The 26,053-nt window shown below is 47.4% G+C and overlaps 1 protein-coding gene across 5 annotated transcripts in view; it reads right to left on the bottom strand.

The window, feature by feature from the left end:
- The window catches only part of ZFX (zinc finger protein X-linked), a 318,074-nt gene that overhangs the window by 11,146 nt on the left and 280,875 nt on the right, over positions 1-26,053 (bottom strand). For all 5 annotated transcript variants that reach the window (XM_069637285.1, XM_069637286.1, XM_069637288.1 and 2 more), the window contains one exon: positions 18,964-19,104. In XM_069637285.1, the coding sequence (XP_069493386.1) occupies positions 18,964-19,104 (141 nt within the window). The remainder of the gene's footprint in view (positions 1-18,963; positions 19,105-26,053) is intronic.

The raw sequence follows: 26,053 nt of genomic DNA, 5'->3' as shown, positions 1-26,053 counted from the left end.
GATCAGTGATTGGTTACTACTAAGAAAGACAGATCAGAAACGAAAATTATACTGATTTTTTCTTTACCGAGGATTCCCAGCCTGACGACGGGGAATATTCATGAGCATGTGAATCCATGCTAGACCCTATGCTGGAGAAGTACATGGCTACTGTGTTGTCCATCATTATCAGGACATTCTTTCCCCGTACAGAGAGCAGGAAAGCTTTCAAAGCTAGTCTGATTGTCCTCAGCTCCAAAAGGTTGATGTGCAGTTTGGACTCCGATGGAGACCAACGACCGCTGATTGTAAGATCATTGGTGCGGGCTCCCCACCCAGTGAGTGAGGCGTCCGTCACTACTATTATCTCCGGCCATGGTTGCCAAAAAGATTCTCCTTTCAGGTTATTGTCCTTGCAAGCCCACCATAGCAGATCTTGATCCACTATGGCCGGAACCTGCAAAAGATCTGACATATTCGCCGAAAATTGGGACCATTGAGTTCTGAGGGCCCATTGAAGGGATCTCATCAAAGTCTATCAAAGTCTACCTCAGGGGACGTATCAAGGCCGCTGGCTTTTTGAAGGCATTCATATATATCAGCCATTTTAGAATTAGGGTCTACTAATTCTTCAGGGACATCCCTAGTCCCAAATTTTACTCCAGCCGGAGTAACATCCTCTTCAGAGGATTGCTCCTCAAAAATGGAAGACATTGATCTAAAAAAATCTTGTCTAGGTTGTGGCTGGTACATCGGTCTCGGCTTCGACAAGGGTTTCGATTTTGGTGCCGGAATTATCGATGGCCTCGATAACGGCTTTGAAGGCATCGAGGTCATCAACGCTGGCTTCGATAACGTCAAAGGAGGCTTTGATGCCGTCGAGGGAGGTTTCAACGTCATCTTCAAGGTCGGCTTCGAGAGCGCCTTCGCAGGATGTGTCAAAGTAACCTTCGACATGGACTTCAATGGCGGGTGGATTCCCGACGCCATCTTGACAGCTGTAACCTCTGATCCACCGGTAGGTCTGATTTTTTATTAGGAGGGGGGGAAATATCCTCCGATGACACCCTTGACGACTTGTCGTCGGATCTCGCACGTCTGGTCTTTGACCTGCCTCTGTCACTTTTGGAGTGAGTAGGGCCATGGCCTCCACACAATTTTTTTGAGGGGGTCTGGGCCGCATTCTAGGGGATGACTCTTGTGTCAGCCGACGAGGAGGAGGAAGGAGGAGATCAGTGTGGTCTCTTAGGTTTTTTCAACGAAGACGAGGAAGATTTCCTCGAACGACTTCTCAATCTCAATTTCCTCGAACTATGTCGAGACGTTCTACCCGATTCCCTCGATTCCTTTAGTTTTCTCGAAGAAGACTTTGAGGATTCCTCCTACACCGCCAGTTCTCCTCTACGTTCCTTCAGACCCTTGTTGGTCATTGACTGACAGGAGCCGCACTCGTCGACCCGATGGTCATGGGCCAAACACCAGAGACAATTTCGATGGGGGTCGGTGATCGACATTTTCTTCCTGCACTATTTTTTTTTAAGCCAGTTTTGGCCATGGAAGGATTCGACGATGAAGGCATAATGACTTGAAAAACTGAAACGCCATTTTCGTGCCACGAAGCAAGCTATCGGAAAAACGGAACTGAAGCTAACTGGCGCAGCTCGAGCCCTTTATACTACGGATGACGATATTCAACGGCAGCCCTCGGCTTCGAGCACAGTGCCCTCTGGTGAAAAATTCTCGAAGCAGCAAGCTGGAAGATACGAATATCTAAGATGAGGAATATGTGGGAGGACACAATCCTTTCGAACAGGGTTTTCCAATCCTGGACAACCACTAGTCATCACATTCATCCAGCAACAGATGTTCAGGCGCCAGAGAATGTGGACTGGGACCAGACAGCCCCAGCCTCTGGCACACCACACAAAGCGCACTTGTCCACGAAAGCCACAGTTTTCCTAGGAAGGGGATTTCCATAAAAGAACAATTGTAATTATACAAGGCATTGCCTAACCTGAAAAGGCAGGAAGAAGGCCACGGAACAATATGGGCAAAGAACAATCGAAAAATCTTGTGGGCTGGCCATCTTGGGTTGCTAGCCATCTTTAGAAGCAATTTGCTGTACATGCAAAAGTGCACAAGAAAAATATGAGAAACTAACAATCATACAGCTGCCACAAGCTTGTCTTAGGCACATTGTCAAAGTAACCAAAAAGCTATTATCTAAAATGTAATAAGGATACACAGTATGCTAACCGCACTTCACTATAAGGTGATGTGTGCAATTGTAAAAATACAAGAATTCATAAAAAGAGAGAGAGTCTCTCAGTACTGACTGTATAAGGGACTAGTCCGTTTCCTCACAAGAATGAGAAAAACAGGCAAGGGAAGTAAAGCAGAAGGCTTTACTGACCTTCAAAACGTCAGGACAGGGAGCACACCAAGCAAAAAGAATGGGGCTACATAGGAATCCATGGATGCAAAGGTACAAAAAGAAGATCTTTCCTAACAGTGGGAACAAACAGTCTTGACCCATGCTCGAGGATGCATGCCCTCTCACCCTTAGGAAGGTGTCACTGGACCAACAGGTGGACTGACCAGCTCTCTCCTTGGCTACCTTGCTGCAGCAGTTGCCATTCCGAGTGCATCCTTGGAACATGGAGCATTTTCAACTTGTACTACAAGATGCCCACTCCTGCATTTTCACCCTTTGTGCATCAACTGGAGCCGTGCAGGGCCTGCACATTTGTTCATCCATTGAAGATTGCTTGATCATGGTGACACACGTTGGAATCAGTCTTCTCTTTGCTCCCTGGAGGGGCCATGGTTGTCGCCTGCAACACAGAGACTTCATCTTTTCTTTGCAAGGGTGTCCAGCTGGAAGGTGCCTGGAACCAAGATCTAAGCATCGCAACCGATCAAAACTAAATCCTGCATCCGAAAGTGACCTCTGCTCCCGTGACCCCTGTGCCTTCTTCAATCAGACCAAGAACAGAATACGGTCTCCTCAGCATATTCAGGAACCTTAGAAGTTGTCTCTGGACAAATCGTAGTAAGTGGGTAAGTTACCATAACTTTTCCTTACCCCCCTCCTGCCCATAGGGTAACATAGGCGTAAAGTAATGTCCCTAATTCACTCTTTAATGGCTGTGGTCAGGGCCCTTTTAGGCGTATACAAGCTTATGGATTGAGCGAGTTTACTTATTTATTGGAAATTTGTATGGCGCCAAGTGTTTCAAGGTGCCACAAGACAATTGCGGAGGAGGTGGCAAAACTTTGCTTATCTTTTGGAGCTATATCATAACCACTGGCATTATCCAATAACATAGTAGACCTACTTGATAACTTTGGAACTCATGACTTTAGGACACAAAGCCCAAAACCATCTTGGGCTGGACTTATTAAGCGGTAGGGAACTGTTTGTAGTTGCCTTACAGTGTCTCCACTAAACTTTATGCATCCAACTACTTGCCTGGTTTACAACGGTCATTGAATCAAATGCAATTTTTTCTTCTCCTAAGGGTGAATGTATATATCTCTTTTATAGTAGGTGTGCGATAAAATTTGGCAAGAAGGTTTCCTTCCTTCAATTTGTATCTTTTTATACTTACCCCTCTAATTGCAATTATTGCCGGTGCTCTGTCGATTCATTGTAGTCTTAGACCACTCTCACACACCCTCCTAAGTCTAAGCCTTACTGCTCTGCTACCTACCTTAATTGGGTTTGGCTATAATTCAGCATCGCCCCTGTGCACCATAACAGGTTGGACTGCCACTATTCCCCCCATGGTTGAATTTGGAAATCCATCTTAACAGGCAATATAATCTAAAATGCAATGTTCAGAGATGTGGCAAATTGAAAGAGTGAAAACCTAGTCTTAAGAAGTCTTTAGCCTTGCAGCTAAATCCAAAATAAAACACAAAATGTTCCAAGCCAGCAGAAGAGCCAACACATCCTAGTTTTAAATGTCTAGCCCTGTTCTAGAACACAAAAGAAATGCATTTCTCCAGGGAAGGTTCTGCCAGGCCTACTCAGTCTCGACTCTCCCTCAGCCGTACAGCTTTCATTTTAAACATCTGGAACTCTCTCAGCTATCTGGTTTCTCAGACTTCTCTTGAAGGCTTCTATTCTGCCTCTAAGGTTGCACTGAGCATTCGTTCAGCGCTGCCCTCTACTGTTGGGCTTCTGCCCAATGTCTGGTACTTCACATTACCAGGAGGGTCTCTTGCAGACCTCTCACTTCTCAACAGTCCTGTCAGGTCTCTCCCTGACCTCAGGTTCATTAGTATTCAGAGTTTAGGCCTCCCATACACACCTGGTTTCTCTTGGATTCCCTTGTTTAAGCCTGTAGACCACTGGGTTTCTCAACATCTCAGATTTAGGTCTCTCCTAGACCACTGGCAGGAGTTTCACACTTCTTTGAGTGTCATGGTATTGTTTGTTTATAAAGCACCTATACACAGGCAGTGTTTCAAAGCGCTAAAGGAGGTTGGGAACATGGGGAAAAAACAATAGTCACGCAGAGCCCTTGAAATTCTGAGACGATAATGGAGAGAGCAGAGAGTTAGGTTAGCAGGGTAGGGGCAGAGAGAAGGAAGAGGAGACGAAGAAGGTTTTGAGTAGTTTCCGGAATTTAAGAAGATTAGGTTCGAGACTGGAGGGTGGCAGGGAGGTTATTCCAGAGGAAGGCGCCTGCTGAGGATAAGGATCTACCTCCAAATCTCTATTTTTTATTTTATTTTTATTTTGATATTTATATAGCGCATAAAGCCTAGAGGCATCTAGGCGCTTTAACTTAAGAATATGGTTACAGTAAGTTCTTGAAGAAAACAAGTTACAATAGTTACAGACCAGGCATACATGGACCTGGATAGTGTAAAAATACATACTTGGAAGAGCTCACCTCTTGTTGTGGGTAACTACATCAGGGACATAATAGTTACATTTAATACATACTTGGGAGAGCTCACCTCTTGTTGCAAGGAACTAGGGCAAATACACAGTGCCTACCCCATGTTGCAGGGTGGCAGCAGCACACGGATGCGAAGTCCAGCAATGGGCAAAATAAATGGTGCCTACCCCATGTTGCAGGGCAGCAGCAGCACACAGATGCGAAAGTCCAGCAATGGGCAAATACGTGGTGCCTACCCCATGTTGCAAGGCGGCAGCAGCATGCAAATGCAAAAATGAATTGGGGGCACTATCGGGCTTGGAAGAATGGGATGCGGGGAGGAGGCGGGAGGACATCAAGGGCAAGAAAAGGTGTGGGGGCACACACAGCATCACTGGCAACCAGGGGGGGGGACAGCCTCACTGGCGACCGGAGGGGGGGGGGTTCACACACATCATCACAGGCAACCAGGGTGGGTGGGGGGCACACAGCATCACAGGCGACCAGGGGGGTGTGGGGAGCACACAGCATCCCAGGCAACCGGGGCGGGCTGGGGGGCACACACAGCATCACAGGCGACCAGGGGAGTGTGGGGGGCACACAGCATCACAGGCGACTGAGGGGGGTGGGGTTGGCACACACAGGGAGACCGGGGGGGGGGCACACACAGCATCACAGGTGCCCAGTGGGGGTTTGGGGGTGGGAAGTGTACCTCTAGCGGACAGGGGCTTTAGAAGTGCATAAAATGCGACTGGGGGGGAGGGGGTTTAGCACACACAGCATCACAGGTGACCGGGGGGGTGTGTGGCACACACAGCATCACAGGCGACCGTGGGGGGGGGGGGGTGGACACCCAGCATCATAGGCGACCGGGGGAGGGTACGCACAGCATCACAGGCGACGCGACCGGGGGGGACACAGCATCACAGGTGACCAGGGAGGGCACACAGCATCCCAGGCGACCAGTGGGCGTGTGGGGGGCACACACAGCATCACAGGCGACCGGGGGGCACACAGCATCAGAGGCAACCGGGGGGGGGGGCACACAGCATCACAGGTGACCGGGGGGGGGGCACACAGCATCACAGGCGACCAGTGGGAGTGTGGGGGGCACACACAACATCACAGGCGACCAGGGGCAGAGGGCACACACAGCATCACAGGCGAGCAGGGGGGTGGGAAGTGTACCTGTAGCAGACAGGGGCTTTAGGAGTGGGCCTTGGTCAGGGGGGACGGCTAAAGCCTGCCAGTCCTCAGTTGGACAGAAAGAGGAAGTCAGTAGCCAATGGCAAAGCAGATGAGGGGTGGAAGGCTGCTTACCCCCACTGCCTCACACAAAGGGATCCAAGTCGGCCATCTTGGAAGTGCCGTAGGTCGCAGTGAATGGCAAGCAACAATCAGGGCAAATCGAGAATCAAGACGAAAAAAGGCAACCACCGGTAGCCTGAAAGAAAGGCAGGCAGCGCGCTTGTAATGCGCAATAAATGCAGTAATTTTTTCAAAAATAAAAGCTTTACCAAATATCTGATTTTCAAGTTGCAAATTCCTTCTTTGAGGCCCAGGATGTGTAGTGAGATTCCATAATTCCACCTACCTCGTTGCAGCTCTGCTTGGAGAACCGGATCACTCGCAGACGTTTGGCAGTAGAGGGACAGTAATTAGGTAGGAAACATTGCAGGTAAGTAGGTCCCAGGCCCCGGAAAGCCTTGTGGACAATGCAGACGGTCTTGAATTTGATCCTTGAAGCCACAAGGAGCCAGTGGAGGGATTTCAGCACCGGAGAGATGTGATCCCTGGGTTTGAGGCCAAGGATAACTCTTGCGGTTCTGTTCTGGATGATTTGTAGAGGGCTCAGCCCAGACGCAGGGAGGTTGAGGAAGAGGCTGTTGCAGTAGTCCAGCCTAGAGAGAACCAGGGCTCTGGAGACAGGGAGCTGCTAGGGGAAAGTGAGAAAAGGTAGAGTGCCTCTAAGGAGGTGTAGTTGATAGTTAGATTTATTTGAGATGTCAGACATTTGAGAGGAGAAGGAGAGAGTGGAGTGGAAGATGACCCCAAGGTTTTTGGCCTCACAGGTGGGGGTGGGAGAGGGGCCAAGGGAGGCCGGCCAGAGTGAAAGAGGAAAAGCAGAAGCAGGGTTCCCCATTGCAAACAATCTCAGTTTTACTGGCGTTGCGGCAGAGGTCGTTTGCAGCACACCATGATTGGAGAGCAGACTGACAGTCAGATATGAGTGAGGAGGAGGAAATGGCTAAGGATAGCCTGAAAGACAGTTGCGTGTCATCCGCATAACACTGGAAATTAGAGGTGAATATGGCTATCACGCGTACCACGGTAGCCATATAGACCGTGAATAACCAGGGGATAGGTTTGATCCCTGGGGAACACCGCAGGTTGAGAGAGTGATGGAGAGAAAGGCTCCAAGTTCCACCTGGGATGGGTGGGCAGAAGAGAACAGAGGTTAACTGTGCCGGAGCCTGACCTGTGATTCGCAGGGTGTCACGAAGACGTGCGATCAAGGTTGTTGTGGTTAACTGTGTCAAAGGCGGAGGAGAGATCAAGGAGAATGAGGACAGAGGGAGTGTTAGTGTCAAGATTTGAGAGCAGGTCTTCACGGGTGTTCAGAAGAGCAGTTTCAGTACCTCTGGATGCTCTAAAGCCAGACTGATGGTTATGGAAGCAACCAATTGATTCAGTGTGGAGGTTCAGCTGAGAGATAGCCAACTTCACAAGGAGTTTGCCCAGGAAAGGAGTGATAGAGTTTGGACGATAGTTTGCCAGAATGGAGGGGTCAGCAGAGGGTTTCCTGAGCAGAGGGTGCACAAGGGAGTGCTTAAGAGCAGTTGGGAAAACTCCAGTGGAAAAGGAGGGATTGCAAAGGTCTGCCAAGGTTGGGGCGAGGGAGTCAATGTTGTCCTTAATGGTTTTGGAGGGGCAAGGGTCCACTTGTTTGGATGACTTCTTCATAGACCGGACTGGTCTGGCGACCTCTTTGGGTGTGACGGGTGAGAGAGAGGAGAGGTGAAGTGGAGGTGGGGCCAAGGCATCCACCAGTGTTGGTGTGTGCTGTGATGTGGGGGGGAGGGAGGAAAGTTTGTCTTGGATTTTGGTGGTGAAGTGTGCTGCCAGGGTAGAGCAGAGGTCCTGGGAGGGAGTAACAGAAGAAGAGGCAGCTCTAGGATTGGCCAGTATCTTACAGACTTTGAAGAGTTTGGCCGTGTTTGATGCCGCAGAGATGCAGACTTGAATAAAGGCTCTTTTCTTGGAGCGGACAGCAAGTAGGGACTCTGTCAAAGTGGCCACCTTGTACCAGGTTTCCGTCTCCCCGTCTAGGTAGGGAGCGTAGAGGAGCATATCATTCTACAGGTCGCCTGCTGCTGGATTCATCCAGCATCAGCCTTCTTTAAAATGCCTTAACGGCATAGGTCTTTTTGCAGCACCTCACAATTGGTTGGAGTTACTAGGGTATTATATGAGAAGTGGGCATTTCCCCTTAATTGTCTTTCAAACATATAAAAAACACCTTCTCCACATTGGTTGTTTGCCAGACTTCTTCTCTACTGGTGGTTCTGTGGCTTTATAGTTTCAGTGTGAAGCTGGTGCCATCTTGAATTTCCCCAGTAGCAATTCGCTGGCTTGCAGTGTTCTGTGTTCCACCAAGCTTGGGGAGTGTAATGCACCAGCTTTGCTGTTTTACTTTGCGGCCTGGCCCTTCCGCTTTTTGATTCTTCTTCATGGGTAAGCACAAGAAATGTTCCCATTAAGGTTTGTGGGCTGTGTGTTTACTGGAGCAGCCGCAGTACTTTTCTTTGGGGTCTAAATCCGCGTGGGTTAATACCATGTCTTAGAAGAAGTAGCGAGACGGTGGAACTCCGCCTCTTTCACTCTCTGGGAGACAAAGGATAGTGGTCGGAGCAACCCAGTTCCTAGGGTAGGTATCTGCAACCAGTTGTTTTGGACTGCAACTCCCATCAACACTTGGCAGCATAGTCAATGACGAGAGTTCATGGAAGCCATAGTTCAAAACATCTGGAGAGCTACAGGGTGAAAACCCTACCTAGGGGCTTGCTTCCCTCAAATAAAATGTGGGGTTGTTTACTCGCCAAACATGTCAAACTGAATACTATTGAACACGTTGCAGTAACAACAGAAGGTGGCACAAGTTTCACAAAAGTTGGAAACAATAAGGAGCTGAAGTAAGAGTAACCCTATTGTGTGTTAGAGGGTTTCCCATGCACATACGAGTGTGAGCATGGGAACAGGAGATCATACGAATGTAGTAAGCAGCCTGGCAAATTTAGTACCACATAGTTGTTGTTCCAAGGATTGTTGCTCCAGAAGCTTTCAAGAGAGATCTGTAAACCAAAATGAACACTTCTTGTGCATGGTCAGTCTCTCTTAGCACAGAGTTTATTTTACAAAACTGCTGAAAGTTATGATGGTGCTGTAAGGAAGCATGGTATCAAACATTGAAGACAGACACAAGTGATCACAGTTCAAGAGTCTTTACTGTACTTGAACAGGTTGGTTGAACGCCTATCTAACCCTAAATCTAAGGATGGGAACAAGCTAGGACCATCAAATAATAATAACGCAGTACTAGTGGAGTCTCTATCAAAATAAAAGGGTCTTTACTAATGACAGGGGAGTTTTCCTAAAGTCCTACTGGCAGTAAGACTTTAGTAAGCTAGTCCAGTGGTTTGTAGATCTGCAACTCTTAGTATCAGTCTGTACAAGCTCAGGACCTTGGGAATGTGGCAGAGTAGTCAGGCTTACCTTAAGAGGAAGATGTGACCTGTAGGCAAGTACTCTGAATCTTAGTTAGACAGGCACAGCAACGAGGTATTTACACATAGATTTATATAAAAGATACATATGTATTATATTTACACAGGAATCATGTTAAATACTTCAGACATTTACGGTAGAACACTAAGGAATACTAGATAATACACTTCAAAGGGCACTTTCACTTTTGTGTTTGTTTGCAGTTACAATTGTAGCAACGTTAGAAAGGGAAAAGACAAGGTTATTGTATAATCGGTAATTGCGCACTCATGCGGTTTTCAACCGTTCATACAGTAATGCATTTGCTCTACAAACAGATATAGAAAAGTCACTTAAAAAGGGAGGAAAATTATTGGTTAGTGCAACATAAACTTAATTCAAGGTTCTAGAGACGGTTTCTATGCCTGGCAAGTATTTTAAGTCCTAAAGGAACTTCGGAGAGGGCTTGATGTCTTGACAAACAGCAAATGATGAAGAGTTCCTGTGGATTTCTTCCAGTGTGTAAATATATTGAAGCAGCAAGTTAACAACTAACAAAGGAGACCTAAAACGGACTTGTGAAGGGGGCACAAGCAGCAGCTTGGGTCAAAGGTAGGAGGGCGTGCACTCCAACACTTGGGAACAACTTCTTGGAATCAGGTAAGCAATACCTTTTTCCCCACAAAACCTGTGGTTTGAAGAAACTGTTTGTGTTGGCACCTCTGTGATGTAACAGCTCGGAACCCGTCCTCTGGATTCCTTGGTCTGGTGACGAAAAGCAGGACAATGGACGGTGGGAGGACCTGTAGCACGACTTTCAGCAACTTCTTGGTTCACTATGCGGTTTTGGCATCTTTTCAGCAGCACCAACAAAGGATACGGATCGACCGGTCAATCATCTTCGCTTCCTGCAGTCCCACACTCTGGTGGGGGGGTCTCGGCGAGTTGGATCGGATCTATGGAGTGTGCTTACGGGCTCAGCAGAGATTGGGACAGATTCAGCCTTTCCACAACGATGCACTTGAAATGGGGAGCTAGTCTCCTGGTATTGGGGTTCCGCAGCTTTGGAAGCTCGTAGGACCTCGGGAGATGGCTTGTTTCTAAGTTAGTCTTGGGACTGGTTGTTTCCACCAGCCAAAGGGAAGGAGTCATCCTCTTCGGAGCTCCGCTGACACATAGAAAACAGGGTCAAGACAGCAGTGGTCTCTTCACAGTCTTGCAAAGGGTCTGCAGGCACCTGTTCGTCGTCTTCGGTTACTTCCGTTTCCTGTGGTCGACTACACTCCAGAAGCCTCACCTTTAATACAGTTCCAGCACACACTCCCCTGCAATCTCTCGCAGCATTTTACAGAAGAACAAGTTACTTACCAACTGTAACGTTCTTTCGACTGGATGTTCCTCCAATGTATTCCTCATTTTATGATAATTCGTTATCGCCAGCTTCACTGCTTCAGAAAATATTTTCAGCAGAGGGTGCTGTGCTTGAGGTCGTGGCGTTGATTGTCCCTCGACAGGCTCCGTACCCTGTCGATGTCACTGATAGTAAAGTAGCTTGAGCCGCGCCTGTTGGCTTCAGTTCTGTTTTTTCGATGGAATATTGGAGGAACACCCAGGCGTGCCTCATGACTGATGCACTCTTCGTGAGAGGAAAGTGGAAGAAAACGCAAACTGTACTGCGGGGTAGGTTGGGAGGGGCGATGATGAATACGTGGGAGGAACATCCAGTCGAAAGAACGTTACAGTTGGTAAGTAACTTGTTCTTCAAATGGATTGTTTCCTCCCACGTATTCCTCATTTTATGATAGACTCCCATAGCAGTGGCAATTTTGGTGGTGGGAGTACTAGATACTGTTTTCATGGACGGAATGAAGTACCGCCTTGGTAAATAACCCCTCATTGGAGGAGGAAGCATCTATACAATAATGCTTGATAATGGTATACATTGATTTCCATGTTGCAGCTGAACAAACATCCGCCGCAGGAACTCCCCTCTTCAGACCCGCAGAAGTAGCCATCCCCCTAGTGCAGAGGTCTTCAATCTGCCCTGCGGGCTGATGTTAAGGCCACAAGAAGGACAGTTTTTAATGTTAGAAGCCTCAAGGGACAAGAGTCTAGAGGCTCAAAAGGTATACAAATTAGAAACTTAAGTATTAGATTTAAATCCCAAGTTGAGACATGAAAAGGTACTGGAGGTTATACGTTAGTAAGCCCTTTCAGAAATTGAATGATTAATGGAATTTTGAAGTAGGAAATCTCTTCCGAGGAGCGCTTGAAAATGGACAGCGCAGCAAGACATCCTTTAATTGTTCCAATCTGGAGCCCCAGATTGGCTAGATGTAATAGGAAAGAAAGCACCATTGGGGTCTCACATTGAAAAGGGTCCACATCCTTATCTTTGCACCAGTTACTGAACTTGTTCCAACAACATCGGTACAAAGATTTCGTTGCTGGCCTTCTGGCCGAAAGCAAAATCTCCATAACATCATCCGGAAGATCTCAATCCGTGTATCTCAACCTCTCAGAAACCATGCATAAAGGTTGAGTGTCTTGACCTCTGGATGGAGAACCCGACCTTCCTCTTGCGAGAGAAGATCCTCTCTTTGGGGAAGACGTAATGGAGGGCAGATGGACATGTTCAGAAGGTCCGGGTACCACGTCCTCCTGGCCCAATCCGGGGCAATTAGGATCATGGTTTTCCTGAATTTTCTCAACCTCCTGATTACTTGAGGAATCACGGGGACTGGAGGAAATGCCTACAGCAGTGGGAACTTCCACTCCACTACGAACGCGTCTCCCTAGAGCTCCTCTCGGAGGAAATTCCCTTGAGCAGTACTTTTCGCACTTCTGGTTGATCGCGGTAGCGAACAGATCCACTTGAGGGGTTCCCCAAAGGGCGAAGATCTCCAGAAGGACTTCCTGAGCTAGCTCCCACTCGTGGGAGACTGTGCTCTGCCTGCTCAGAGCGTCTGCCGTCGTGTTCTGCTCTCCGGCTAGGTGAACCGCCGATAGAGAGATTCCTTCTCGTATTGCCCAGAACCAGAGCTGCATTGCCTCTCTGCACAGTGGTAGTGACCCTACGCCTCCTCTCTCGTTGAGGTAGTACATGGCCACTGTGTTGTCCGTCATTATCAGGATATTCTTTCCCTGTACAGAGGGCAGGAAGGCCTTCAGCGCTACTCTGATTGCCCTCAGCTCCAATAGGTTGATGTATAGTTTGGACTTCGATGGAGACCAACGACCGCTGATCGTCATATCGTTGGTGTGTGCTCCCCACCCTGTGAGTGAGGCATCCGTTACTACTGTTATCTCCGGCCATGGTTGCCAAAAAGATTCTCCCTTGAGGATGTTGTTGCAAGCCCACCATAGTAGATCCTGAGCAACTGCGCTCGGGACTTGCAGAAGATCCGACATATTCCCTGAGAACTGGGACCACTGAGTTCTGAGTGCCCATTGAAGGGATTTCATTCTCAATCTGGCCTCTGGTACTAGGAAAATGCAGGATGCCATGAGGCCGAGCAACCTCAGAAAATCAAAGGCCGGTAGATGCTGGGCATTCTGGAACTTTGTTACCATCTGCAGAATGTGGAGAGCTCTCGCCTCAGGAGGCAAGGCTTTTCCCGAGGAAGTATCCAAGACTGCTGCGATAAACTGGAGTTTTGGGATGGTACCATGCGGGACTTCTTGAAATTGAGGGAGAAGCCCAATTTGTGAAGGAAGTGGCAGGTGATCGAAAGATTTTCCTGAGCTTGTTCGGGAGAACGTGCTCTGATCAACCAATCGTCCAGGTAGGGGTAGACGTGAATTCCCCCTCTCCTGAGACTTGCTGCCACCACCGCCATTAATTTGGTGAAACCCCTCGGGCAGATGTTAACCCGAATGGCAGAACTCGAAACTGATAGTGAGAATTGCCAATCGCAAACCTCAGGTACTTTGTGCTTGAGATGGATTGGCACATGAAAGTCAGCATCCTGAAGGTCCAATGATACCAACCAGTCTTGGAGTTGGAGAGCCTGAAGGATCTGAGAAAGGGTCACCATCTTGAACTTGTCCTTCCTGAGGAACTTGTTCAAGTTTCTTAAGTCCAAGATGGGTCTCAATCCTCTGTCCTTTTTTGGGATGAGAAAGTATGGGGAGTACCAACCCTTGTTCCTCTCCGCTACAGGTACTTGTTCTATAGCACCTTTCTCCAGCAGGGTTAAAATTTCCTGCAACAGGAGCGGACCTGGAATTTTGACAGAGTTGGTTCATGGTGGATGGTTCTAAGGCCTTTTTAGGAAGGGTAGACAGTAACGTTCAGTTACTGTTTCTAGTGCCCAAGCATCTGAGGTAATGCCCCGCAATTCCTGGAGATGCTGAGCGATCCTGCCTCCCACTGGGGTTTTGTGCAACAAGGTCTCAGAGTGATTTGGAGGCGGCTGCAGGAGCGGCTGAAGGCAAAGATGCTGATCCTGAGGCTGGTTTCGCACCTCTTCCTCGTCCACCACGAGGGACATTTCCTTTGCCTCTTTGAAAAGCCTGTCCTCTTCCTATACCAAAAGAGGAGTAGTACCGAAAAGAACGACCCCCTCCAGGAAGATGAGCCGGAATCGGGTTTTTGAGGCTGACGCATGGAGGCGCTAAGAGATTTAGCTGCCGCTTTTGGGGTCTGAAGTTGTTCTAGGCTTTCATCAGCCTTACTACCAAACAGCCTCGAGCCATCAAAAGGCATGTTGAGAAGTCTGGCCTGTACATCTGGTGCAAACCCAGACTTCCTCAACCACGCAAATCTGCGTAATACAGTGTTCACAGCCATGGATCTGCTGATACTATCGTATCGGCAGTATCCAGTCCAGACTGGAGGCATTCCCCCATTGCCTACTTCCCGTCTTTGACAATATTCAGGAAGCTTTCCATTTCCTCGCCTTCCGGAATATGATCAGCCGCCGCTGAAATGCAGTCCCACAGGGCATGGGTAAAACTGACCAGGGTACAGGTAACATTGGTTGACTTAAGAGCCATACTACCTGAAGTAAAAACTTTACGGGCCCAAGCATCAACTTTTTTATTCTCTCTATCCGGGGGGATAGCAGGATATGCAGTCTGTCTTGAAGTAGATGCTGCTTGAATAACCAGACTTTCTGGAGTGGGATGTCTGTTAAAATATTCAGGATCAGAATCAGCTGGTCTATATTTTTTTGGGAAAATTACTGTTTACAGCAGCAATATTTTCAGAATTTTCCCAGTTCTTCTCCAATGTTCTCTGAAATGCCCAATGGAAGGGGAGAACTGGATCCTTCCGAGGACCCCGAACAATTATGTCCGTCATATCGTCCTGTTCAAAAGGCTCTACCCCAACCCATTTATTCTATCACTCTATTCATCAGACTCCTGTACCCTGAATCTGCATGTTCTGCAGGGTCAGGTCTAGCAAACTAATTCCGGTGACGTGTCAAGGCCACTAGCAGAATGCAGAGTCTCGCACAGGTCTCTCATTTTAGATTCTGGGTCTATAAGTTCTTCTGGAACTTGTCTGGTGCCATATTGCACCCCAAAAGGAGAGATTTCCTCATCCTCAGAGCCGGATTCTTCATAAATCCAAAACATAAGACTTACAAAAGTCAGATCTTGGTAATGAAGTAAATCTCCTCTCTTCCTCGTGATTTTTCGTCGAAGTAATGGAAAGATTCTTCGAAGGTGTCGAAGGAATCTTCGACGACCCCGATGAAAGCTTCGACACAGGCATCAAAGACGCTTTTGGCTTCGATGTCGAAGCTGCTGGCCCAATGGCGTGGACGAAGTCGTGGAAGTTTGATGTGGTATCGGAGAGGTACTTGACTCTCGAAAAGTCTTCGACGACTTGGCGTTGACTCGAGTTTTTCTAGTATCCTCTATACTACTGGGTTTTACCACAGTAGTTCCCGACTCCCCTTTGTCGTCCAATAGATAGACAGGGGTACGGCTCTTCTGAGGTTTCTTTGAGGGGGTCAAGGCCGCATTCTCAAATACCTCCATCATCTTCTTTCGAAATTCCTCCCATTTTCTAGGGGAATCCGATTTTGTCGTGCTTCGTACCACTTCGGTTCATGAATCGGAAGATGAAGGAGATCTAGGTCTCGTTTTCACTCTCTTAGAAGAGGAAGATGAAGAGCGCCTCGACCTACTATGAGATCGAGATATCTTAGAGTGTCTATGACAATCCGATTCTTTCGAATCGCTGTTTTTTTTTAATGTTTTTTAGCCGAAGCCTTCGAAGAGGCCTTGGAAGCTTCCCTCCCCACCGCCAGTTTACCTTTCCTCTCATGAAGGGCCTTCTCCGTCATTGACTGACAGGAGCCACAGTCGCCGATTTGATGATTAGAACCGAGGCACCAGAGACAAACGCGGTGAGGATCTGTGATCGACATCTTCGATCCGCAGTCAATACACTTTTTAAACTCAGTCTTGGGTGTTGAAGACGACATTTTCAGAAGAAAATTTCAAAGCGCGCCCTTCGAGAGCAAAGCAATCGGAAAAACGGAACTGAAGCCAACGGGCGCGGCTCGAACTACTTATCTTATCAGTGACGTAGACAAGGTACAGAGCCCATCGAGGGACAATCGATGCCACGACCTCGAGCACAGCTCCCTCTGCCGAAAATTGTTGCCGAAGCAGCGAAGCTGACGATAACGAATTATCATAAGATGAGGAATACGTGGGAGGACACAATCCATTCGAAAGGGACGTTTGGCTGTCCAATCAGGACGGCCAGACCCCCAGTGAGAGCTGGTCCTATTCAGGCACTATGGCAGACAAAGGACAGGGGGTGGAAGACTCCTCCCCCACTTCCTGCCTGCCCAGACACTCTGGATGATAGGCAGAGATACCTACCAGTTCCCGCCAAAGGTAAACACACATACAGACCTTCCCCCTCCCCGGAATGCTAGAAGAAGGACTAAGAAAGAACAACCACGTTAGTAATGGTGGAAAAAGAAGGGAGACCCCAAGTTGGTACTTAGGTGCCTCTATTGATATGATAGTTTATTTATATATAGCGCCTATACACAATTTGTTTCAAAGCGCTTCAAGGCAAGGGAGGTAAACAAGGGAAAATACAATGACATTCTTACAGGCTATGAACAGTAAGAATGTGAAATTAACTATCGTACTCGGCCCGGCGACATTTCAGATAGTGCAAGAGCTAAGGAAGGGAGGGGAAGAGTGCACTACCGAGGCTATGGATATAGCCTGTGGTATAAGAAATTCATAAAATATGGTAGAACATGTCCACTGCCACCAGCCATAACTAGGTGATTGTCTATGTAACTAAAAAGTCACAGGAGCAGAGAGGAGGGGGATACTAAGTATTCCTTTGGCACTCCACTGAAGGTGGTGTGTGCCAATCTCTCAGCCAATACAGTTTTGGAAGAGATACTAAATATCTCTCTATCCTCAAGAATTGTAGTTTACTTAAGGATATAGGAAAGTAAACTTAAAGGAGGACTTTAGGGGTCCCCAGCAACAGTGCCAATAAGGAGTTGTGTGCTGCAGTAGTAAAGCACAGATGCCTTTAAGATCTTTGGAGTAGACAGACTCCATAGTACACATAGATGTATAAAGGAGAGTTCCAAATAAGAATGAATGAGTGGAAAAAGGCTCCACTCATTCAGTATTAAAATAAAAGGGTCCAGAAGTTCTGCAAAAAGTGCTGGGGATCTCGCTGATATAAATGGTGTGGGACAACAATGTATGCAAAAAGAAAAGTGTTCAAGAAATGTTTTCAGCATGGGACAAGGCGGCACGCGCGAGTTTCGCACACACTCTGGCTTCTCTGCCACGAGGATATGGTTCAAAGCATAGGTATCAGCGCCTTCCGCCAAAGTCTCTTTCCCAATAAAAGCCTCTTATTGCAGAGGGCCTGACGTACCAAACAAGCACCAAAGTTCCTTTCTTATCAGGATTTTTACATTCACAAGTTCTCTGGTCCACTGTTCACCCTGGGTCTCCCTCCTTCAGGTTCAGAACCCCTTTTACACAATGTTCACAATTGTTCTCCCTTGTTCAAGCTCGGACCCCTTAAGCACAATGTTCACAATTGGTCTCTGTCATTCGGGCTTCGGACCATGTAATCTCACTTTCTAAGCTTTCCTCTTTGCAACAAAAATGAAAGACTTTCGATTGCGTGATGGATTTTGCTTATAACGTCACAGGGCCATTTCGATTCACTTAATTTCTCATTCTCATCTTTTACGGTCGCTTCTGCCACCTCTTGTATTGATACCTCACAGAGACCTTCGATTTGGCACACTCTCAGTGCTGCACCACTCTGTCACTGGTATTGTAGCTTTCTCTGTTAAAGTTCAAACATCCATCAGCAATTAAGCTTTCCTCGCTTCTTTCATCACACACGTTACTAATCTTCGTTCTTGCGCTCTTTATACAACGTTGCTGCTTGCAACCTTGACTTCAACAAAGACCAGTCTTGCATCAGTCTCCCCAACTTATTGGCTGTGTTGATCTTTCTACTGCTGCTTTGATTCTGGAGCCAAGGACGGAACCACAGCGGCTGCTGCTCCTCCCAGACTAGGACAGCCAGGCAGGAGGGCCATCTGACACACAATGCAGTATTCTTCGGTTTGGTTTCCTGGCCTTACGCTTTTTAATCTGAAGGATTCTGGAAAGTAATGTTTTCTCGCCGGAAAGGTCAAGGGTATCTCCCTCCTTGCGCACCCTTCTTGGTATGCAGTCTTTCTCCCCTCGTTCAGCTAGCGTCTGGAAAATGCTGTTCCTTTGTGTGCTTTTCCTTGCTCAGAGTGTGCTCTTGTGCGCCACCTTTTATCCATGTGGGGAAGCTTAATGGAAGTCAGGTTTGAGTGGTTAGTAGTAATTGCCTGACCTTGCCTGACCATAGTAATGGGACATGTCAGGTACAATGCTCGGATGCAAGTGTTTTCTACGGGAGCGGGCTGTCCATGTGTGAAAGTTTTCTTGAAGGGAAAGGGGGTTGGGGAGGGCGGAGGGGTAAAGTTGCCAAATATCCTACCGGGTAGGAGGAGTAAAGGTGTTACAGGGAGGATACCGCGTATCGCCATCAGGTGTCCCACTCCTTGACCCCACACCCAGGTGATCCTGCCGCACTTGTCCACCACAGTGTCTGGATCTAAAGGCGACCACCTGAACGAGAGATCCCTGGGGACTAGCGGGGGAGACACCTTCTGGTTTCTCACAGTGTTACCAAGAAGACTAAAGCATGTTTGTTATCTCTTTCTTGAAAGAACACCATCATGACCCTATAGAAAAGCATTTTTCTCTCTGTGATCTACACTAAAGATGATTTACTGGAGTATCTTTAATGGAATGACAAATAACTCACCTGTCTGGAATTGTCTGTTCTCAAGTCTCCTCCTTTTTTTAGGCCTTTGTTTATCCAGTCTCTCCAGATCATCAGACTCATCAATGTGCAAGAGAGCACTAGCAGTTCCGTTCCTGTTCTCAATTCCATCCGTATTATTGCCTGAAGAAAATTAAGTTTTCAATGAGGAACACAGATGACTGCTATGAACTTGATCAGTCATTAACAACAATGTCTAGAGGAGCAACATTGCACGTTTACCAGAAATGTTGTTATCCACAATAACCACTCAAGACCCGCATAAAAATATTTATGTATTTAAATTACAATCAAATGAGTAATGTTTTAAAAATAAACTCCCATTATATATTTAGAATGCAAACAGTACAGATATACACTGAAATATTCATGCTAACAAATATTTGCTTGTTGCTGCTTTCATCCTATAGACTTCTAATGGACACTCTTTCTTTTTGCTTGTTTTGACTCCTGACATATAGGAGGGAAGTAAAGACTTCTGCTTTACTTTGTGCTCATTTTTTGGAGAGACTGATCAGTCCCTAAAACCATCAGTGCTAATAGACTGTCTATCTTCATAGATTTCTTGTATATTTACCTGCACAGTGAAGTGTGGTCAGGATACTTTGTAAAGGTAAAGGCATAGAGTCAGAGGTAAAACGAGTTTCCCAGGGAGCCAGAACAGCCAAGGTTAGTTGAGAAAAGTCTAGGGGAGCTAAAGATCATCTTTGCAGGTAAGTAAATGCCTTGCACAATGTTTTTAGAAAAGATTGCTGAAATAAAATCACTTGAAGGGCCACAAGCTGTGAGGCTTGTGAGGGGCAAGGCTGCAAGCAACTCTGCAAGGGCAACCAAGACAAGTCTCAAATGAGAACAAGTAAGGCTACACCACAAGAGGCAAGTCCTCTTAACTTTACAGTACCTTGGGTTAGAAGAAATGGTTCTAGCTGGCTTCTGTTCCTGTGTGGCTCTGCAGATCCTGTTGTTCCTGGGCCTCAGTCGTGGGGACAAGAAGGAGGATGTCTGGGGACTCCTGCAACACAATGGGAAGGTCGGCGGCAGCAAAGGCCAAACTTCAATTCAGAGTCACTTTGCGGTTTCAGCTCCTCACGTCTACAGAAAATAGCAAAACTGTGGTTCAGCATTCTGTTGATCTTCCTGGCGCTTGGGCCTGACTTAAAAGCAATGCACTTGATGTGTTCCTCTCCCTAGCACTTCGGTTCCAGCAGCAGCAGCAGTGGAAGTACAGCCAGCTTCGAGAAGATGTCCAGACAAGTTCACTTTGGGGTTGACTGGTCCCACCAACCCAAGGGGAGAAGTTGTCCTTGCAGGGCTTCTCTAGTCGAAACAAATTTGGAGCTTCAGCACAGCGGCAGGGCTTCAGCGGGCAAACCAACGGTCCAGGAATTGCAGCAGGCATCTCTTCCAAGTTCTTCTTCGGATTCCTTCGTCCAGTGGTCGACTCTGCCTTCCAAGCCAAAAAGCCTCACCTTTTATGCAGGTTTCTCCCATTCATTCCAGCCTAGATGTCAATCACACAGTAGGGTGGCTGTCCTACAAGGACAGCCACCCGGCCAATCACCTGTGGGTGCATTCCTGTAACCGAGGGGATTAAGAACAGGGGGTTTTGGGCATCTAAGTCACTTCATGCCCCGGCCAGACATACTGGAGCCAGAGGCGGGTTTCACTCGTGAATCTTGCCAAAGACAATCCCAACAAAGGGGCCAAACCTGGTTTGGCGCACGGAGTAAATCTCAAGAAGGACCTTTCCAACAAGAAATTGCGAAGAAGACTGGGGCCATTTTGACAAAATGGGCACCCATGGGTGCCTTACTGCAGCTGCGGAAGCAGCCCGCTGTAAAAGAATACAATGGTTGTAAAAAGTAAACCACTGCCACCAGCCATTAATCATAGAAAGGGTAACATAAAAATGTTACATGAGAAACTAGACAAAGGGGATACTAAGTACCCCTCCAGCACCCTATGGTAAGATAGTGTGTGCTCGGTCTAGAAAGTTACAAAATATAAGTAAAGTCAATTTCACTTCATTGCTCTTGGAAACAGTAGTTTCATCAAGAGAAGGTATTTAAACATTTGGGAAATCTAACAGACTTCCCTGTGCCACTGCACTGAAGGTGCTGTATGCCACAATGCAAAGATGATGCCTATGGAATTTGTCAGACTCCAAAGTCAAAAGAAACAGAGACCAAATCACAGAACAATACATTAGAGTGGGGAAAAAGGTCTCGCTCTCTCTAGGTTAGAAATCAAAAGTCCTAAAGTCTGGCAAAAGAGCTGGGGTCTCTAAGGTAGAAGGGAATTAGCACATTTCTGAGAATTCTCCCTAACATGCACCATATCACAAATCTTTTCCACTTATTAAAATAACAGTGCCTGGTGTTGGGTTTTCATGCCTCCTTAAGGATATCCATACACCGTTGTGGAAGGTTTAAGTGGCCAAACTCTATGACTTCAGGAGCCAAGCTGCCAAATTCATGGATTGTGGGCGTGGGTGGAGGGATGCCCCCTTGTGTTCTGTCAACATGTTGTAAGGGCACAGGAGCTTGATTGAGTTGCATATCGGCAGTTTGAGCAGATGTGGAAACGAAGGCTGTGCCACCCACATAGGAGCAACCAGGATCAGAATTACTTGTTCCTCGTGCATCTTGTGCACTATCCTGCTGAGTGGTATCGAAGAGCCTTGAGCACTGCCAAGAGTTCCAGGAAGTTGATATGTCTTTGGGCATTAGCATGTCTCCACTGTCCGTGGGCTATGTGGTGAAGGAAGTGAGCTCCCCAACTGGCGAGTGAGGCGTCTGTAGTTAGGATCGCTTGTGCTGGTGGACCGCAAAAAGGTTTTCCTTTTAACAGGTTGTCCTTGGACCACCAGCCAAGAGCCCAAACCAGGGTTAGCGAAACAACAACTCTCGTTGATGGAGAAACCCAGATTGAAGAGACGGTCTATTGTTCTTTGTGTATTTAATCTGCAAATTTGAGGAGATTCCCCGGTGATTAGCCAGTCGTCCAGATAAGGGTATACTGGGATGGACTTTCTTTGCAGGTGTGCTGCCACTACTGCAAGCACCTTTGTGAATACTCTTGGTGCTGAGGCGATGCCAAATGGGAGTACTTTGCACTGGTAATGCACTCCCGCCATCCTGAAACGCAGGTACTTATTGTGAGCAGGGTGCATTGAAATATTAAAGTATGCATTTTTAATATCCAAGTTGCCATTTAGTTCCCCCGTTTCAGGAGTGGCATCACCTCCTGGAGTGTGGTCATACGAAACTTTTGTGGTTTGACATATTATTCGGAGGGCACAAATCTAGTACTTTGGCACAAGGAAGTACGTTGAATAAATACCCTTGTTTACCTCGTTTGCCGCAACGATCTCTATGGCGTTCTTGTCGAGTAGTGCCCTTTTTTCCTCCAGCAGTATTTTTTGCTATTCTGCTGTCTTCTTTTTTTATTTGATTTGCGCAGGCTTCAGGGCGCCAAAAAGCCCAACAAGGGAGGGATGAGAGCAGCAGAAATAAGGTACAACCCTGGCATCCGCAGGAAGGGCTTAATCAAATAGGCTAGTTTTCAGCCCCTTTCTAAATTTTAATAGGTCAGTTTCTGAGCGCAATTCCTTAGGCAACTGATTCCAAAGCATGGCACCACAGACAGTAAATGATCTGCCCATGCCTCTAGCTCTTCTACTTCTAGGAATAGAAAGACAAACCAACTCACTTAGTAAATCTATAGTGATGTTGAACTTTGACACATTCTCTCAAGTAGTCGGGAGCTTTACCATACAAACATTTGTGGACGATTGTCTTGGCGGGCAGTAGGGTGGTCTTTGTACCAGTTCGATACAATAGCCGCCTGCCACGGTGGACAACACCCATTTGTCCGTTGTTATCCCCTCCCATGCGTGGGTCAGTTGGGAAATTCAGCCTCCTACTGGAGTGGCATAGGAGGGGACCTGAAACAGCATGTCATTGTTTGGGAGGGGTTGAGACTCTCCCAGGTGAGTTCTGTCCCTTTTATTCCCTCTTTGAAAGTTGGACGATGAACCTTTTCCTTGTGACCGGGCCCAGAACGAGGACTGTCCTCCTTGAGAATAGCCTGAGAAGCCTTGTGCATTCTGGTCCCGAAATCTCCTAAAATTTGGGGAACCCCGTTGGGAATAGGATTTGTTTGTTTTCTGCCCAAGGGATTTAAGAGTGTTGTACTCCTCCATGGCACTCTTGAGGACATCCTCTATGGCCTTCCCAAATAATACATTTGGGTACACTGGCATGTTTAAGAGGGTTGCTTGAGTCTCTAGCTTAGATCCTGACTGCCTAAACCAGGCATGCCGCTTAATGAGTGTTCCCTCCGCTATGATGGGTCCTGCGTTATCCGCGGCATCAAGATTGTTCTTCAGGATGCAGTTCAAGATTTGCTTTCCTTGTGAGATAGTTTCAAGCAGTTGAGCCTTCAGTGGTTCTGGGACGGTTTCCATTTGGCGTTCCAGCTCATCCCATTTATGGCAGCCGTAACTAGCTAACAGTGTTGTATTGTTAGCGATTCTTGTTTGGTATGCTGCAGAGAAGGTGACCTTTTCTCCCAAACGTGTATATATATCTTCTTGCTCTCCTTGTCTGGCAGGGCTTCTGCCAACGCCAGGGGAGTGCCTGCCCTTTTTCTGGTGGTGGTGACCACTAGAGAATCTGGTTTGAGCTGACCCCTACTGCAGGGGCTCGGTGGGTGCAGGTCTGAATAGCTTCTCTATTCTCGGGTTGACCGCCCTCATAAAAGTAGGAGTTACTAGGGATGGCCGGATACGTCTCTGTACTGGCTGCAGGAGAGGTATAAACTGGGTGGCGGACCTCTTGTCCACCAGGATATCTTGTCGACCTGCGTTTCCTGAGTGTCGATATTGAAATGTTGCGCTGCCTCTAGTAGCAGTTGGTTGTACTGGAGTTGAGTGTCAACTGGCAAATCTGCTACAGGCTGGTCCTCATGGTCCGGCGACTGAATATGTAAAAGTCGTCATCATCATCATCGTAAAACTGGTCTTGGCCATAGAGGTCCCCTTGATACCCTTGGTCTGCTTGGTCATCATAATAGGAGTCCTGAGAGGGGCTTGATATTGAGACGTTTTGGAATACTGAGGCAGGATTGCCTTAAGCAGAGGTGCTTGGCTGGGGCTCAAGGCGAGACTTTTTGGCAGGAGATGGCTCTGCTGATGCCCCTGGCTGTGAGACGTCTCTAAAAACTGTCAATTGGTCAAGTTGTTTGCAAAGACTGGAAGGGGGTTATCTGTACTCCTGCCCTCTATATGGCAGAGGGCTCTAAGCGACTGTGCCTTCCGCCATGTTCCCACCCTCCTTGAGCGCTTCGAAACACTTGCCTGTGGAGAGGCGCTATATAAACCAACAATACCATACCAATACCATACCAGAAGCACAGACCACCCCAGCCAAGGTGCTCTATGTGGTAGCAATGGACGAGCAACCAAGCCTTAAGCTCTCAGGGGGTGATGCATGCTGACTCTTAAGTACAAGCGCCCCACAAAGGAATGTCCACACACTTATGTGCTAACACAGTTCTTTAAATAAAAATAAGGCTCAATATATATATAGACAATTTAATAACACACTTTGCACTTTGGCAAATCTAATAGGGCAAATATATACAATGTCTATGTGGTACCACACTTAACTATTGACTCCTTTAAAATGCACCAACTCCTGACAGTTCTAATGGTATACAAATCAAACAGGAATGTATATCAGCATAGGACATAGGAAGGAAGACAAGTTATTTTAAACAATGGCAGAATACTTTGTACAACTACCAAGACACAGTCCTGTGTGAGGATTCCCCCCAACCCCCCCACCTGGGCAACCTGTAATAAAGTGTATTAACAAGTCCAGTCCATATATGTTTAAATAGTCTTCTTTCCTGGTCATAAATGTTCCACTACCCCAATGTACCTGAGTTTATCAGAGTTTCTTCAACGGCTCGTCGATGGGTTCCTCGCGAGTGGACTCCCTCTAAAGCAGGAGGCACGGCAGTCGAGATTCCGCTAAGAAAATTTGAACATCCATCGTCGTTCAGACAGCAGCTTCGAAGTTCGCGGTGCTGGTTGACAATCCATCGTGGACGTCCTGCGTAGACGAGGCATGCAGTGTACCTCGATGACAGAGTTCGGTGCCGCAATGAGGACTCTGTGACGAGCGTAGGTCTGGCAGCAGGCGTCGAAGATCGGGACTCGACCGCAGCTGGATCTTCACTCGTCTGCGTCTTTGTGGACTTCAGGTGGCGGGAAACTCACCGGCGGATTCTCTTCGGTCGTCAGCGACCCAGACTTTCTCCGTGGGACAAAGCAGTCAACAGTGATGGCAAGGGAGCCCTTTGTTTAAATGTTCTTAGACAGTGGTTGAGTGTTGCGGGTTCGGTCGTCGAGCAGCTGAGCGTCAAGCTGTCCCCGCTTTTGGGCAACACGATTCCGCAGGCTTCCATTGGTCACGGAAATCGACAGCCTTTTGAGACCGGCTTCCAGGGTACCTTGATGAAGATCAGCTTCTGCACGATGTTCCCTCGTAGCTCGGGTAAAGGTCTCCTAGCCAGGTACTCTCTTGGATCAGTTCTTGACAGACACGACAGCTTTCGGATTTCGTCGACAGAGAGCAGCTGCAAACCTTCTTCCAGCTGGGCTTTAAGGATAAGCAGCTTCAAGTTTCAACTTCAGCTTCTGAACAAAATGGTGAGAGGTCCCCAGATATACACATTGGTCCCTCATACACACTGCTGAGCCAAGCTCTACCAGACAATCAGACAGAAGGGCATTCATGCAGGCAGGCAGCCAATCAGGCTCACAGTGCATTCAAGCCATTAATTTCCACCCTGACATCCATAACAAGGAATGCGGATTGGGTCAAGCACCCAGCCTTTCAGCACACCACACTGCATTCATGGCAGTTTCAGGCAGGGTTGTTTCATTTTTTGTATCACACACACAGATACGAGGCACCCATAACATGAAGTGCATATTCGTCACACACTCCATTCACACAGGTCCCACCCCAAAGGTTATGTTAAAGGTACTTATAAAGCAGAC

The sequence above is a fragment of the Ambystoma mexicanum genome, chromosome 7p (assembly GCF_040938575.1).
Source record: "Ambystoma mexicanum isolate Mex_15411 chromosome 7p, UKY_AmexF1_1, whole genome shotgun sequence".
NCBI lineage: Eukaryota > Metazoa > Chordata > Amphibia > Caudata > Ambystomatidae > Ambystoma > Ambystoma mexicanum.
This window is presented reverse-complemented; position numbering and strand designations above follow the sequence as displayed.